General features: G+C 39.0%; 2 protein-coding genes across 5 annotated transcripts in view; one reads left to right on the top strand and one right to left on the bottom strand.

Moving 5' to 3' along the window:
* Positions 1–836: 836 nt before the first annotated feature.
* LOC113826479 (uncharacterized) lies at positions 837–3,294 on the top strand. Its single transcript, XM_070114573.1, has 3 exons — positions 837–844; positions 1,088–1,229; positions 2,882–3,294. The coding sequence occupies exon 3, from the start codon at positions 2,898–2,900 to the stop codon at positions 3,150–3,152; it is 255 nt and encodes an 84-aa protein (XP_069970674.1). The 5' UTR covers positions 837–844; positions 1,088–1,229; positions 2,882–2,897; the 3' UTR covers positions 3,153–3,294.
* Positions 984–17,500, bottom strand: part of LOC113821301 (calcium-activated chloride channel regulator 4) — an 18,008-nt gene continuing 1,491 nt past the window's right edge. Inside the window, exons 2-14 of one of the 4 annotated variants that reach the window (XM_070114572.1) lie at positions 14,747–15,026; positions 13,836–13,998; positions 13,301–13,403; positions 12,257–12,375; positions 11,548–11,656; positions 10,833–11,069; positions 10,350–10,649; positions 9,374–9,578; positions 9,091–9,275; positions 8,792–8,897; positions 7,969–8,121; positions 7,040–7,252; positions 984–1,240 (exon numbers count right to left, since the gene is read on the bottom strand). In XM_070114572.1, the coding sequence (XP_069970673.1) occupies positions 999–1,240; positions 7,040–7,252; positions 7,969–8,121; positions 8,792–8,897; positions 9,091–9,275; positions 9,374–9,578; positions 10,350–10,649; positions 10,833–11,069; positions 11,548–11,656; positions 12,257–12,375; positions 13,301–13,403; positions 13,836–13,998; positions 14,747–15,026 (2,415 nt within the window). In that variant the 3' untranslated portion in view covers positions 984–998. Of the gene's footprint in view, positions 1,241–4,646; positions 5,811–7,039; positions 7,253–7,968; positions 8,122–8,791; positions 8,898–9,090; positions 9,276–9,365; positions 9,579–10,349; positions 10,650–10,832; positions 11,070–11,547; positions 11,657–12,256; positions 12,376–13,300; positions 13,404–13,835; positions 13,999–14,746; positions 15,027–17,500 lie in introns of those variants that run through there. The other 3 variants (XR_011398171.1, XM_070114570.1, XM_070114571.1) reach the window with 3 other exon arrangements.

A 17,500-nucleotide genomic window follows, 5' to 3' on the forward strand; every position in this document is an offset into this window, starting at 1 on the left:
AGGCATATCTAAGATAAGATTATCAGAAGAATTCCCTGATTACCCTTTTTTCCGCGTAGTGAGAGAACAGTAACCCACAGTGTGTTATAAATCACATTTACCCTTAATGAGTATTGGCTACATGTCGCAACTTTTGGCTTCTATAATAAGATTTCCTTGTCATGCAATTTATAACGGTTTCATTATTTTCCGAAGTAGTCTCCTCAAAAAATAATAATATCGATAATAATAACAATAATAATATTAATATTAGTAATAATAATAATAATAATAATAATAATAATAATAATAATAATAATAGTAATAGGATAGAAATTGAAAAACGTAACCAAAAAAAAAAAAGTTGGAACAATTGCTAAAATGTTGTTCGGTAAAATATATTTTACTGAACGCGATTTAATCTTGAAAATGTCTGAATATTCCGATAACACGCCCGCGAAAGCTAGATTATAGTGGATTTTAGGATTTGTTACGAAATATTTTATTATTTTCCCTTTTAAACGAGGATTATGAACATCCTGCAAGCGTGTATGCGTCATATTGAGAGCATCCTGATAATATCAAGTGTGTATGCGTCATTGTTTTCCTTCCATACAGTTGCTCCACTCGAACAGAAGAAAGAATTTATTCATTATTAGATATTGAGTCTAGTAATGTATGGATTTGTCACAAATGACTGAATACATTTCGTAAATGTTCTGTTGAGTCTTATCCTCTTCCTCGTGAATGTATCTGAATGGTTTTAATTAGTGTTTTTAAGGCAGAGAGATCGTTAGATAAAAAGATAATCACGTGACTCAGCGGTGTTTCGTAGGCTGTGGCGGCTTTTCCTTCATTTTATCAGGTAAGTGTGCGGTGCCTTGTTCCCATCGTGATATCATATGGTTGTATGGTAAGGATGTTATTTTCTACGTTACATTTTAGTCAGTCAGGCTTCAAGGCCCTTTTAAATGGTGGCCACAAGATCGTTTTAAATGCAAGCCTTCTATCATGTGATATCAATCGCCCGAGTGTAAACATTTCAAAATGCGATAGACCGATGAGAGATAAACTTGAAGGTTCAGATAGTCCGCATATAATTCCACAGACAGCACGGCCGTCGCCGGGAAGGTCAGGTGCCCACAAATCGGGGCAGGGAGGGTTGTGTTGACCAGAACCCCGGCTTCCACGGGCGTCACGTCCTGCTCCGCCGTCCCCTGGCCACTCCCTCCTACAGAGTACGTCACGAGGTAGGCTTCGGCTAGAATCAAGGAGGCACATCTTGTCTGTCTGTCTGTCTCTCTTTCTCTTTCTCTCTCTCTCTCTCTCTCTCTCTCTCTCTCTCTCTCCTCTCCTCTCCTCTCCTCTTCTCTTCTCTTCTCTTCTCGAGTCCGGGCTTTGTGACGGCTGCTGCTCGTCTGTCAGTCGTTTTCAGTTGCTTTCTGTTCTCTAATTTGTCTTTTTGTTTGGTTCATTCATTTATGCATTTATTGTTATTTGTATTTCTTTTTTTTTCGTTTTGGTTCTTGTTACTGTTGTCATTCGTAGTATTCGCACACTACACAATGAGTGTAAATATTTGCCTGCCGCTGAACATATCTATACAATGATTATTCCTGTACCTTGTTTTCATTATCATTATCATTGATATCATTCTTGTTATTGTCATTATTATTACTTTTTCTTCCTTTTATCTGTTTTATCAAGCCACCAGTATGCCACCACTACTAAAAAAGGAATTAGAGCACTTTACTAACACTGGGTCTGAAAAACGCAGCCAAGGGTCAGCTTAAACTACCCTGATCAAAAGACCTAATTAAGTTCAGTCAAAGATGTCAATGAAGATCCATCCATTTACATCTCGATCGAATCTTTTTTTATTCATATATATATTTCTTTATTTGGTGTCTTGTTGTTATTTTATCTTTTTTACTTATTTTCATCCGTATTGTCTTCTCTGTTATTTTATTTTCGCCTGCTTATCCTTTTGCTAGCTGAAGATTCCTTCGCTGTGTGACCAAACTATGAGATTTTTTCTCTACCTATCTAGTATTTGGCGATCTCGTCTTTTCCTTTCCTTCTTCCTTCCCCCCTTCATTATTTCTTCCCTCCGTCTTCTATTCTTCGTCTCATTTCCCTCCTTTCCCTCTCTCTTCGTCCTCCTGCCATTCTCTCTCTCTCTCTCTCTCTCTCTCTCTCTCTCTCTCTCTCTCTCTACCTACTTTCTTTTTGAATCGAAATATCGTGGACTACACACGATGAAAAATAAAATTACCAAGGTGTGTTAAGGAAAACGCGTTTTAAAATTCACACGTTCATTTATTAATAAACAAGAGAGAGAAAAGGAAGATCAGTTAAATCAACTATTTCAATCGCTATTTCCTTGCCACTGAACCACAACTCATTTTCTTTATATTAAGACCATGAGGCACAAGGCACTGTCTACGTTGTATAAAATTTGGAATGACAATGTTCTCTGCCGTATCAAAAATATGAAATCATTTAGTTATCTTTATCTATTGAACACAAGGAACAAATTGCTTTCACTGCGTTAAAAAATATGGAACAATGTAGTGTTCTTATTGTTAAAAATATCTAATAAATTAGTGATCACTTTGTATAATAAGTAAGGCAAGACATAATACAAGAATTTAACACTTTTTTAGCATTTTTTTGACAAATGGAATTATAATTTTATGCAACAAAGCTTCTTTTTTTCGTTTTTGCTTTTGTTGTAATGTTTGCTATACATTTGCGAAACATGTCAATGATAAACATCAAAATAATATCATCACCGCATTATATGCAATGATATTATTATAATACCAGTTTTGCTATACGGTAGTGAAACCTGGACATTATCCTGTGCCTTGGAGTCTCGTCTTGATGCCTTTTGTTATAGGTCCTTGCGCCGGATCATGGGGTACAGTTGGCGAGACCACGAGTTCAACCAACCTGTTACCTGCACAATCCGGGATCGCCAACTCGGGCTATATGGCCACCTGGCTCGCTTCCCCCAGGATGATCCTGCCCACCAGGTTATCTCGGTACGAGACACCCCTGGGTGGCGGAGGCCTGTGGGACGACCTAGGAGGTCGTGGCTTGGGCAGATCAATCAAACCTGTCGTGAAGAGCTTGAGATGGACGAGTCCCTGCCTGGCGGCTTTCCATGAGTGACCCCAAAAGGTGGAAGCGAAGGGTGGATGCGGCCATGCGCCCCCGTCGGCGTTAGCCCCCAGATGCTGATGATTATATGAAAGCGTGTACATAAAAATACATGCATATATACATCCTACGTATAAACAAGCATGCAAGCTTGCAACCATGCTTCCATACATGCATGTATGCCTCCCACACGCCTTCACAACACACACACACACACACACACACACACACACACACACATATATATATATATATATATATATATATATATATATATATATATATATATATATATATATATATATACATACATACAAGCACACACACAATGTGAATATATATATACACAGTATATATAGATAATCTAATCCTTTCCAAGGATTTCTTCTAATCAATATTTTTCTCATAATTTCTTGTAAATGTATTACTCCCCCGTTCTTTTTATAATTTATTGAAGGGTTACCGAAAATGCATAATAAATTTATTAGGATGTTGGATTCAACAATACACATCTACTTAACATGTACAGAATAAGTTTTCCTTCCCAACAATGCGATAAATTATTGCATATCATAATTAGATTAAGAGCAAATATCTGTCCGTTTTCACTCTTAATCTCCAAAATGAAATAAAAATCTGTCTTCATTTATCCAGTTGGCAATTTTTTTTCTATTTCTGCTTGCAATGTTTCCATGTTTATTCTTGTATTGCACATTTTACGTCACTTGACAACTCGCTAGCACCTTGCACGTTGTCTTCTGTAATAACGTATATGCAAAACTAAAATTTCAAGGCTCTAAATTTGGGTATTTGATTTATTCTTTATCCCTGTCGTAATTTGCAGTATAGCCTGCATTATCATAGCCATTATTCTGAGGACCGTAACCATACTAACTGTTAAGTAAAGTAGTTTTTTGAATCTGTTAATTCATGTGGATCCTGCATTGTAGTAGCAGCAATCAGAAAAATGCAATAAATATGCTTTGGTTATTTTTTTCAAATATGTAATAATAATTTTTGATAATCCTGGTGATCTCAAACGGCTTAGAAATTATATAATGTAATAATGAGATGGGAGTTGCGAGATGCAAAGCGTTGGACCAGCGAACTCGAACTGGGACTTCGGTGGAGGTGAGACGCACGGTCTTGTGGTATTTGTTGTTCATACGATTTAACTATAAGATTAGTATCTGAAGTACAAGAAGTTCCAGCATGATTATTTAACGATATATGTAAATGGTGATATATATTGATTTGGAGTATTTATGAGTCTATGTGCCTTGAATGTGGTCCGGTGTTTTTTATTGACGCCCAGATTGGTTTTGCTTACTTTTCTGGCAGAACTAAAGGGTTTCGTTTACCCTCAGTGATAATTTCCATGTCATATACATTCTTATTTCGGGGCATCCGCCTAATGGCATGTATTTTGTGTTTAACCCAGTGAGTAATTTCACCTATGAATATTAACTTTTTTTTTTGACAGAGAGCATGTTTTTATCAAATATATACCTATATAAATATATTAGTGTTTTATATAATTCCACAATCTTACTGTATCCTTGAATGAATTATTCAACTGATTAATTACTTTTTTTAATGATCCAACACTAAGAAACTTAAGATAATGGTTGTGTAAAGACAGAAAATGATACTATAAGATTATGAAAGCTTTGTAAAGGTACTTTAACATTCATTTAAATCTAGTTAGTAATTAAAATGTGACTAACTGATTCTTAGTGCTGATAAATATTCTGGGTAGTGAACCTAACAGCCCTGTTGAAACAAGCTTCTAATTATTTCTGTGCACTAATAAAGAATTACGGAATTCATACGAGTTAATGAAAACAAAGTGAAGGTTAAGAACAAATTTGAGATCCTTAGGGACTCTGAGAATAATGGAAGCTTTTACTTCTATATTGCGTTGAAAGATCAGGAAAGTAGTAATAACTGTGATAATAAGACTGTTAAGATGATACGGATATGAACTTAGAAAATTATGACTAATTTTGCTCATATTTTACTAATATTCTCGAATAAATAATAATTCTCACTAAGAGAAAGATCAACATAAGGTTTTTCTGATTTAGCTAAGCAAGGTTAATTGTAAAACTGTTCGTGATGCTGGTCGTCCTGCGAGCCGTAATATGCGACGTTCTCATAGATGTGCGGCGGGTCATGGCTAGGTTCGCCACTGTAAGGTGGTAGGCCTACTTCGTTAATGGTCGACCGCGGCGGCGGAGGTTGGGAAAGTTTTTCATTTTTCGGTTTTCTGAGGCACCGACAGGTCAACATCTGCCACAGCCAAAGGTCATCGAGGTTGCCACGATTCATAAATAAGTATATGCCAATGGCGAGGATCACCAAGAACAAAATAACGCCGATGACGATGCCGACGATGGCTCCTGTACCCAGAGGTGTTGGGGGATTTGGGGGGTCTATGGGCGGAGTCTCTGTGGCGGAGCAGGACACCATCTCCCTCACTTCATTGGACTCTTTGCCTCGCTCCGACTGCGAGTCTGTGGCCGATACGGTTATGTGGAAGAGGACATCACAGTCCGGCAACTGCGTGATGATGGTGACAAGCATTCCGGCCTCCTGTGTCTCGTTGGACGAGTAGGTTGTGATGGTGTTGTCGTCCCTCTTAAAGTTTACATCGTATCTTGCAGCTGGAATGGAAGTAACGTTACACACTCAGCGGAGGCTGCATAGTAGTCTTTATCACAGTAAACAATATAAAATCCAAACATGTTTTTTTTCTAAAGACTGAGGGGTAAAGGAAAAGACAAGAGGTTCGCTAATATTTCTGCAAGTTCTGTAAAATTCACATTACGGTAAATCTTTCAGTGCCAGTCAGAATCACAATCAGTAGTACGTAATCGGACTTTATATGTTTGTTACAACTTTCTTCAAGGTCAAATATGAAAGGAAAGAAACAAACCTAGCCGTAAAATATAGATATGTGACGACATAAACCTTACAGAAACGTCATACTCCATGGCTACACAGAGAACCAAGAAGAGATTTGTATCAGAACATTTAGAAGTATGTCGAGTATCAATCTCTTTGCAAGGAAGTTTAATAGTACCTTTACCAACGAGCTATTTAGGTGTTTTTCCTTTTTTTACGTTGACAAAGTTGTAGATAAGAGTTATCATTGAGATACCGAGCTCATGCGCACACCATTATGAACTATGTCGCCAATTTTATATTCATTATATCATTATCTTAGATACTATAATACGCACTTCACCATGAATTCCTGCTATAGTGTCTAATTGCACTGTTTTATTCTTCATTTAAACCCAGCCCTCATGTGGATTCCAAAGAGAATAATTGGTGTAGTTCTTTAAGTCTGTTACACGAACAATAGGAAATGCATGTGGACATGAATTTCATGTGGGATTTTCAAGAGGAACTTCAAAATAACTTCTCCGAAACTAAGCATGAGGTACTCAGGGTTCTAGATTTGAGTTTATTTTAGAAGTAAAAAGTATAAGTAATACTCTGGGCACACCACAAAAACGAGCAAAGAACGTAAACCAGAAAAGACAGATCCAGTCAGATGCAGAAAACCCAGCAAAAAGGGAGGCGGAAACTTCGACCCCCCCCCCCCATTAGCTGCTGGCCGGTAACTGTTCGTTCATAGTTCACAACAATTATATAAAATGGGGTAAATCAAGATATCACAGATAAATGATTAGTAAGCATTGCTACTGGCGAGGTGCTATTAAAAGATTTTAAAAATGAATCTCAGGGTCCACTACAGTAATAATAATAATAATATCAACAATAATATTGTTTAGAAGATAAATAATGAAAATATCAACAAAAATAAGAGCAAAAACATACACTCACAGGAACACCATCCCACACCCATTAACAAAAGCAGACTGACCTGTGCCTTGATCGAGGTCATCCCCAGGAGCCGTGAAGGTTAAGATGACCTGACTTAAGGTAAGAGATGACCTGAGATCCGTGACTCTGCCAGGAGGGAAGTTTGGGGGTATCGTTCCGGTCACTTCACCTGCGTTCTCCGAAGTGAGGGTGAAGGTGCCGGCAGAAGGGAGGTTAGTCTGGAAGGTGATCTGGCTCCCACAGCAGGATTGACCTAGGGTGGCGGGAGGTTGGCGAAGGGAAAGCTGAATTAGTGCATTGGTGTTGGAGGAAGAAGGTGCACTGAGGAAATTGAAACAAACTGATTGCTTGTGGAATGACGGTAAGGGGTGGTTCAACATTTTCACAAGCGTACAAAGAGCACTCTTTTTGCTACCCCCTCCCCCTAAAAGCGTATACCTGGAAATGTTGATGACTGAGACGAATTCACATCAACATTTTCAAAGAATTTAAAATGCGTGCGAGTGGGTTTAACCCCCAACCTCCAGCTCGTGAAAATGTTTAAAAAATTTACCACTGAACTTGCCTTCAATATCAGACCCCGTTCAATGTTCTCATGACGGAGGCGGATTCATTTGCTGGAATCGCTGCAAGTTTACAAGACTAGGACAATTTATAAAAGCTCAAATACAGGGAAAAATATATGAATCTGTTGCATACATGAATTTCGGCTATGCAATAAAAATATACAAATTATGCGCCCTGTTTTTTTCTTTATTACCTCATTCTGACCGTCAAGAATAATTCACACTACTTATCAGGCGATTACTCTCTGTATACGACAGCCATCACTACACCTCCACTCACAAACCGACCATCCAGTTAAGCAAAACACTAAAGCACTCAAAAATCACCCGCATTTCACCTCAGATCCAGGGTACCCTATCTACAGTACCTTCAGCAAGAATTCACAAACCACACCTTACAAACCATTGATATCTACCGGAGCTGCACGTCTGGTCGCCGTCACCAGTTTGGCTGAACCGCCGTTGTCATTCGCTGCAACCTGGACGCTGGCACTTCCAGTCTGAGATAGGCCTATAAGGTAGGCCGAGTACACGCCATCGTTGCCCGTGACATCGGCTGGAAAAATGGTGGAATTATGATGCGTCGTTGGCACCGTTTATTAATTTTGTGACGGGCTATATACGGCGGGTTTGTTAACATTGTGCGAGGTCCGACACGGTTAATATTCATTACACGGACTTGCATATCCACAGAAATAAATGCATGTCTATCAGTCTAGCCATGCATATCTACCGGAGAGATAGACAAATAAATGTATATCTATCAGTAAATAGACAGATATGCATTTATGTCAATATGCATGTCCATGTGTGAATATTTATTGGGTCAGGCCTCCTACACTCAACAAACTGGCCGATAAAGGCAAGTAAAGTTGAAACAATAAACAGACATCTATGTGTGTTTGTGTGTGTGTATGTGTGTGTGTGTGTGTGTGTGTGTGTGTGTGTGTGTGTGTGTGTGTGTGTGTGTGTGTGTGTGTGTGTGTGTGTGTGTGTGTGTGTGTGTGTGTGTGTGTGTGTGTGCATTTTTTTTTTCCGGTTCTATTCTATGTGAAAGTAAATGTTTTTTCTTTCAGAGATAGCCTCGAATAACTCTCCTGACACTGAACTGAGACCAATCAGCTCCAGCAACAGAGCAAAAGACGCACCGATTTAAAGAATCTGAATAACCATTGTTTCCAGAACGAGTAAACCGCCGTTTTTACGACACAAACTATGGAACTCACCTCCTGTGCCATCATCGCGCATGACCAGGACGGCGGTGTTCTGGGCTGAGTCCGTGACTGTAGCAGTGACGCTCGCATCAACCACGTGGCTGTCCCCGTCACCCACCTGGCAAGCGGAGGAGAAAAAACAGTTCGAAATGATTGAATCAATTGCTTGTTATGCGTGTTCATAATCATCAATGGTCACGCTTGTGCAAACTATAGTTCGTTGCATGTGACAGATAGATGCATAGATAATGACATATGAATAGGTATAAATGGATCCCATGGACATATCTGACCAGGGAGTTTGATCTTACCATAGCAAAGAGCGTTGGGGCTGAGTTTGACGTGTATTCCAAGTGTTGGAGGTCAAGGGATGACCAAAGCTTAATGTCATATCCACCTGACTCTGTTTGCAAGGTCGCTAGTAGCGAGGACTTCACATCCATAAAACTTGTCTTTTTGGATACATCAACAGTGTATGTACCACCAACCTGTGGAGGTGGTTAATTTTGGGTGAAAAGTAGAAAACTTTGATCTTCTCATTTGGCAAATATTTTTGGAAAAAATGGAAAATGATCTAAGCACTTGCCTGTGAAGCAGATCCTGTGTAAATTATGCCCGTATCTTGGCTAAATGATTTACCAATGGCAGTGCCCGCTGGGTCTCGAACTGTTATCTTGAGGCCTGTGCCATCGAATTGAGTAAAATAAACTTCGATGTGAAAGGTCTGTTGATAGTTGGTATTCGTTGGTACTTCTAGGCTTATCTGGCACTTATTGTCAGCGCATGAACTACTAACAATCTGTTTTGTGATGAAGTACAGTGATTAGTAAAATTCCCGTTATAATCATTCTCTCTCTCTCTACACACACATACATACATACATACATACATACACACACACACATACCGTATATGTATATGTATATGTATATATATATATATATATATATATATATATATATATATATATATATATATAAAATATATATATATATATTTATATTTAATTTATATTTAATTTACATTTACATTTACATTTACATTTACATTTACATTTATTTACATTTACATTTATTTACATTTATTTACATTTATTTACATTTACATTTACATTTACATTTATACTTATACTTATACTTATACTTATACTTATATTTATATTTATATTTTATATTTATATTTATATAGTTATAATCATATATATTCATATATATATATATATATATATATATATATATATATATATATATATATATATATATATATATATTATATATATATATTATATATATATATATATTATATATATATTTTACATATATATTTTATATATATATATATTTTATATATTTATTATATATATATATATTTACTTATATATTTATATATACATATATATATATATATATATATATATATATATATATATATATATATATATATATATACAATCCCATATCCAGATCAGTGTATATTATTCATATTTTGTCTTTTAACATTAGTTTGCACATACAGTTTACTTTATGTCAGTTATCGAAGAATTATCACCACATAAAAAGCCATGCCTCACCTCCTGTAGTGAATCGCCTTGCGTCTGATATTGGATATCCAGGAGACATCGACTGAGAGCCACACGGTTGTCAACAGACTGAATATTACCAGCACCAACATCAACTACATTATTTTCAATAAGGAACACAGACGCGCCACTGGCATCGGCAAGGCTCTGATAACTGGCATAGGAAACCTCAATGAGATGCGGGTACAGGACGGGCCAAACAGGAGTGCCACCGGCAGCTGCGACCAGGTCTTCCGAGTGGGATTTCATGTTCTCTGTCACCAGTATCACCATACCTTCACCACCCAATACCTTGATGAGACGAAAACACATAGTTGTTTATGTGGGAAATTTGCCTTCTGGTCAGTCATAAACTTTAAATCACTTTATACATTTGAACCAACGAGATAAAAGTTCATAATCAACTGGGTCTAGGAAGAATTACAACTTGAACAAACATCCGAGGATTCTTAACAATAGTGAGCACTCAATTACCTCTTTAGCTTTGGTTATTCCTGCAGCCACATTCTTGTTTTGAGTGTCTTCCGTAGGTGCATTGGGTACTTTCCCCGCCAGTGATGCCCTGTTGCTTGGAGTATCAAGCGTGACGAGGTCAGACACTTTAGTTGCTGTGTTTGTGAAGCTCACGAGGCCCACCTGCATCCCATCCGTTGCCTCTACTAGGATGAACTCCTTCACCGAATCACGCAGATAATTCCATGTGTCGACACCCTATGGAAAAGAAGAGCATGTTGTTATTCACTCACATTTAAGGAGAACCCACGAAAGATCAAAGTTGTACTTGTGTTTCATAATTTCTACCTGTATGTTCAAAATTATATACTACTGACAGTGACGTGGCGTAGAATAACTGGATTAGAAAAAAAATGAAAGTTCATATTCGGAAGCCCCAACGGTACAGAGCAAGAAGATAACAATGATGATCTCTGCCACAGGATATTCAATTTTATCTGGATCGTCATTTTTTATACTGTTCTAAAAGGCGTGTATCGGAAATTAACCCCCCTCCCCCAAGCATATGGATTGCAACTATATGAAATTGATGAAAAAAATGAATGAACCCTTACTCTTTCACGCTAGCCTAACCTAACCAAGAATACTTGTTGCCATTAAGTGACATTTATAAACTAGCCACAGTTTCCATTATATACTGTGTACATTGCAAACAGAACCGTCAAGCATCAGTTACATCTCCCATTGGCGGAGTGACGTCTAGAAGGAATACAAGCTTGTTTCCTGTCGTTTGTGCTTTTAACTGTTTCACGGTGAAGGTCGGTGAAGTTGAAGGAGCCGAAGATCTGGAATGGAAAGCGTTTTGATCTGTTATTGTTCAACTCTATTAGTATGTATTTTGTGTCATTCTCTCTCGTAATGACTTGTGTATTTTGTCATTCTTTATTGCAATGATTTGTGTCTTTTGTGCGAATCGTTCAGGTAATGATTTGTGTAATTTTTCTAGCAATGATTTGTGTACTTTGTGTTGACCTTTCTAATGTTTTACGGATAATTACCTTGTTTCGTTATAGTAGTGATGGGTTATTATTATTTGAGGATTACCTAGACTGCAAAGGTAAAACAATAGAGATCATAATTCTGCAGTAGATCTATTGCGATTTCGGGGCTGAGTTGTAGTCTTCTTTCAGAGTGAATATATAGGAATTCTCTACTTTTCTTTTTCATTTATCTTATAGTAATTGTATTTGTAAATGAGCATGATATGCAAGGATTTAAAGATTCTACTTTTAAATCTATTTTTAAAGGGTCTACATTCCATTGTACATCTAAAGATTTCGCTTCTATTTTACCGCTATCACAGAAAGTAACTGCACTGTCTCCCATGCAATCTACGGTGTTACACTAAACTCCTGTAACTCAACTCAAACGATCTTTCTACCCACGTGCCAGTAATGTCTGGATGGCTCTGGATAACCTCCCAGGTGCTCCTCTTCTCGCACAGAAGGTTGTGTTTGGTAGGAACATCAGCCACATGGGTTTCACTGTTGCAGAAGTTAACCACCTGTAATGCAAGTGATGTAAGTTAGTCGACATGTGATTAAATAAAAATATACCTTCTTTTTGCCTTAAAGGCTACTGCTTCAATTTTCTTTCAGTAAAAGCAGTCACACGAGTTTAGGCCTATATTCTTAACAGGGGTGAAATACACAAGATTCAAACATATTGTAACATTTGCAATATTTTCCTAATGTAAAATGTGACATGTGCACAATCTAAAGGCATAAATATTGAGAAAAAAAATTCTTAGCCAGTTATAATCTTAGAAGCTTCATTTAGTCGTAAAAAATGAGTAGTGAACTGAATCTGATATAAATATTCATATATCCTTCCTCTTATATTTGTTCTCCGTTAATAATTATAGCCTCACCTTATATTTCATAGTTTTCAAATGGTACACTAAAGGTTACAAAGGGAAATATATGTATTACAAAAGTAACTGCAGAATTAAAGGCATTTACGCGCTTCCTCATTATGCAATAATATTACCATGAGATGGTTAGTGGGTCACATTCAAGTGATACAGTACATGTTCGTCTATGACACGATTGCATAGACTTCAGCGCTTTTTTTTATAATGTTGCGTTCGGAACTGCTTGTTCAACCAGGACGGTCGAGCAAACTAATCAGAAAAAACGTTCCAAACCCCAACTTATTTGGAAGTCAACTCGTGCCTCCTGAGAGCAGACCGAGTTCGACGAGATGGCTTTGTTGGTAAACAAAAGTTGGCGGACGACATAAATATGAAATAAAAATTACTAAAATCTTTTCATAGCATGCCCCAATGAGGATGAACATATTTGTTTCCGTCTAGCGATTGCACATCCGCAGAAAATTAAAACAAATTTGACTGTGGCATTCAGTGTGCCTTTACTTGCTGAACACAAGATCTCGGCGAAATGAACAAACAGACAGCCACAGACACTTACGGAACTAAGGAAAGGTGTGGCAAGGAGAGAAGAGGTGACTCCCGTTGTCTCCTCTGCATTGGGCACGAAGTAACAGGTAGCGAGGTTATCTCCGTCACACTCACTGTGGGAAAAACATTTCATATAGCATCGCTAGAGACATTTTCACATTTCTTTTCATGTCGGATTCCTCACACGGCTCACAGTGGGAACATCTCACATAACATCCGTAGTTTAATCTCTCTCTCTCTAGCATACTGCAGAGTTATGCAATCTAGCTGACCATGTGGCCGTGTTCACACCACGAGGGGATAGCCCTCGTGTGTACCCACACTCGCTGTCTGCCCACACCTAGATAAAACCCAAGCCTGCCTCGGGCACCCATCAGGCCTATAAGAGGTCAGCATAGGTTGACCCAGCTCTAACTCGCTCACTCGCTCACTCCCTCCGAGAGTAACCTTGGAGGGAGCACCTCTTATACTCTCTCTCTCTCTCTCTTTCATCATTCAACGACGTGATCTTATAATGGGATACAAAACCGTTCGTAAAGTCTCACAAAAAATTCCCCGCCACTTCGCCGTCAGTGCAGTAGGTGTGCCTGAGGGTCTCGTTGCCGTCGTAGGACCTGGTGGCGGAAGGGAAGATCGGGTCGGCCCTGTGCCCGTACTCCTCGAACACGCCCCACCGGTACTTGGCCCACTCGTGCACGAACACGCTGCCTGTTCGGGAGGGAAGGGGGTAAGGGCACGGAGAGGTCTATACAGGTACGTAGGTCTGGTTGAGTGGCTCAGGGTTGCGGTCCTTGTGAGATGGATTATGTAGACGTGTATTTTACTGTATATTTATGTACGTAAATAGGTCTACACATTTAGCTTACGGGACGAGATAATAAATCCTTAAATATTTGCAACTTCAGACACGAAGTGTAAATGGTTCAACCCTCTCACCTTAAGCAACTGTTATTATTCATGTCTTGAGGAATTGAAAGTGATGAACTATATACTACTTCATCCCTAAAAGTGTTTATGAATTTACCCCTTTGTCTCTTAAGGTTAAAGGGTTGGACTATTTATTCCTTTGTCTAAGGTGAAAGTGCCGAACCATTTCCCATTTGCCTCTTAAGATATCTCAAAAGAAACTTTTTTAAGGGATTAGTGGACTAAAGAATGGAAATCGTTGTCCTTATCTGAGCTATCACAGCTATCTGCATTTCCTGTATTTTCTCATCTCCAGATACCTGTTCATATATATGAATATATTTTACTACATTTAAATGTATAATTATATTCTCTCACATGATTTAGTTTTTCAGAACATTTCCCTTTAATGTATTTCTTCCTTACAATCTATTTTTACCACCTTTCTATCTTAACTATTTTGTCTTTGTACAATTAATATATTGACCACATTTTCTCTATGCACCTTATTCATTTTCATATATATTTTCTCTCTCCCTGTGACACTTACCTCGAGATCCCAGCGTAGAATTTTCGAGAAGGAACGACTCGGGGAAGTACATGAAATCCCCGAGTTCTCCGCAGCCTCGAGGTTGTTGCGTCCACGGATTCTGACCGAAGACCGAGTGCAAAGGCCCCACCCGCAGGTTGGCTCGGTCCCACGCCACGTCTGTGGTTCCTGCGACCCAATGGCAAGTCCATCCTTCAGGAACCACGATGGTCACCTCGCCGAAGGAGAGTCTGCCCTCCGTCGCCGCGTGGAGGAGCGAAGATCCACTCGTGAGCATGTTCTGGCCAAGGGAAGGACACAAGGGTATTGGCCTGTGACGACGACGCCAACAAAATCGTGGGTAATTTTCTATATTATGTCCGCATAATCGATATCGACGATTTTGGTATCGTTGGGTTCCTCTTACTCTCCTCATTGCAAATATATAGTTTTTATTGCGCGGAAACCCCCTGTTAGCGACAAACTTGGCCCCGATAGCAGGGGAGGGCATGAAAGGTTCCAGGGAAAATGCGGGGTTAAATAGCACTAATAATATAATGCACAGTGAAAATAACCATGGTTATTCACATAACCTTCCATTGCAGGGGGCTGCACTCCCTGTGACCCTCCCGGTGGGGGGCTGCCGCCCCCCAACCCCCACCGAGAAAGCAAAACCTCCACCACGTAATTACGGCAAGCTAGAAAATTACCGCCTTCTTAAACAATCTTGCATCCGAGGAGCACACAGGAAGTAGTAGCACGAATTACTCACTTATTTCAGTTACCGTTTCTTGTCTTTAGCACGAACATTACAACACTTAACTCACTCAGCATCAAAGTTTTAACGGTGCGCTAAATTCAGTTAGAATAGGCCTATATTTAAATGAATTGGCATATGAAAAACTCACTAATATAACATCTTTACAAGAAATGATTAGAATAAATATAACTAGAAATTGAGAATTAAATTGATTATGAGAAATTCGTGCCTTACACACACACACACACACACACACACACACACACACACACACACACACACACACACACACACACACACACACACACACACACACGTTTTTATATATATATATATATATTTATATATATATATACATATATACATATGTATATACAGGTAGATATTTAGATAGATAAATACACACATGTGTGTATGTGTAAAAATATGTATATATACATATATACATGTACACACACACGTACGCACACACACACATAGTCGATCGGCTTGAAAATCTGACAAACGAATGCTCTACAGTACTGACATATTACGTCCGCATAACCGATATCGACGATTTTGGTATTGTTGGATTCCTCTCACTCTATGCAGTACAAATATGTAGGTTTTATTGTGCGGAAACTTGGCCCCAATAACGGGGGCGACGATGTCGGAGCGGCGGACGTAATATATAAAATTACCCTAATAATATAACCTCACTGTGAAAATAATCATGGTTATTCACATGATTTTCCATTGCAAGGGAAACAAAACCTCCACCACGTATTCACGGCAGGATAGAGCGCGGAGCCGATAACCTACAATAACCTAGGATTTTTAAGGTACTAACCTGATTGATTAATGCTGTTAATTAGTAGGGAGGGCGCTCCTTTGCCGCGGAATGTGAAGGAGGCAGGATGCGTCCTGGCTGCCCGCACCTGCCGCAGGCTTTCTCCCAATGGAGGAGGCCGTGGCGGAAGCACATCTCTAGCATTTTTTCCTGGCTAGTTGCAATTTCGCACAGAAAATCCGTCTCCGAATACGAGCACCCTCCACACTCGGCCATCGCGGCGGCTGACTGACTTCTGAACGCGACGGTTATTTCGGTTAGGAATACGGATGTCATTATTCCAGAGGAAGGGAAACGACCTTGAGGCTATCGGTGTAACATCGAAAAAGGCGCAAAACCCGCCGACGTGGGCAGGCCACCCTGTTCATCCTGATTATACTACAGTCGTCTCTATATACAATGCTGACTATGCCAAGGTTAATATACTGATTCAGTGGGAATCTTACGAGGTCATTTTAATATTACACCCGCTGCTCTGACATTGGCGATGATTGTGTAACGCTCTAGCTTGCCGTAATTACGTGGTGGTTTTGTTTTCTTGGTGGGGGTTGGGGGGCGGCAGCCCCCCCAGGGGGGTCACAGGGGGTGCAGCCCCCTGCAATGGAAGGTTATGTGAATAACCATGGTTATTTTCACTGTGCGTTATATTATTAGTGCTATTTAACCCCGCATTTTCCCTGGAACCTTTCATGCCCTCCCCTGCTATCGGGGCCAAGTTTGTCGCTAACAGGGGGTTTCCGCTCAATAAAAACTATATATTTGCAATGAGGAGAGTAAGAGGAATCCAACGATACCAAAATCGTCGATATCGATTATGCGGACATAATATAGAAAATTACCACTAATTTAACTAGCTCAACTCTATACCCTCCCTTTTCCTACAAATTATATATCAAAAATAATTTTACGGATAGACACCCAGTCTATCCATGTTCTTTCCATTTTACTAGAAAATAAGCCAATCATTCCCCTTCTTTTACTCTTACAATTTTCCTCTCTTACACTTCCCTGTAATAAATAATTCCCTTCTTAGTCTATTCATTGATACCATCGGAACTCGACTGCGACTAATTCCGATGCTGTTATCCTCCTCGGGGCATTAAAATATCTGATTAAATAACAAATACTGTTCCCTAGCAACAAAGCTTTATGGCATGTTATTCTTTCTCACCGCATTTTCTCTAAA

Source organism: Penaeus vannamei, chromosome 36 (genome assembly GCF_042767895.1).
Source record: "Penaeus vannamei isolate JL-2024 chromosome 36, ASM4276789v1, whole genome shotgun sequence".
NCBI classification, from domain to species: domain Eukaryota; kingdom Metazoa; phylum Arthropoda; class Malacostraca; order Decapoda; family Penaeidae; genus Penaeus; species Penaeus vannamei.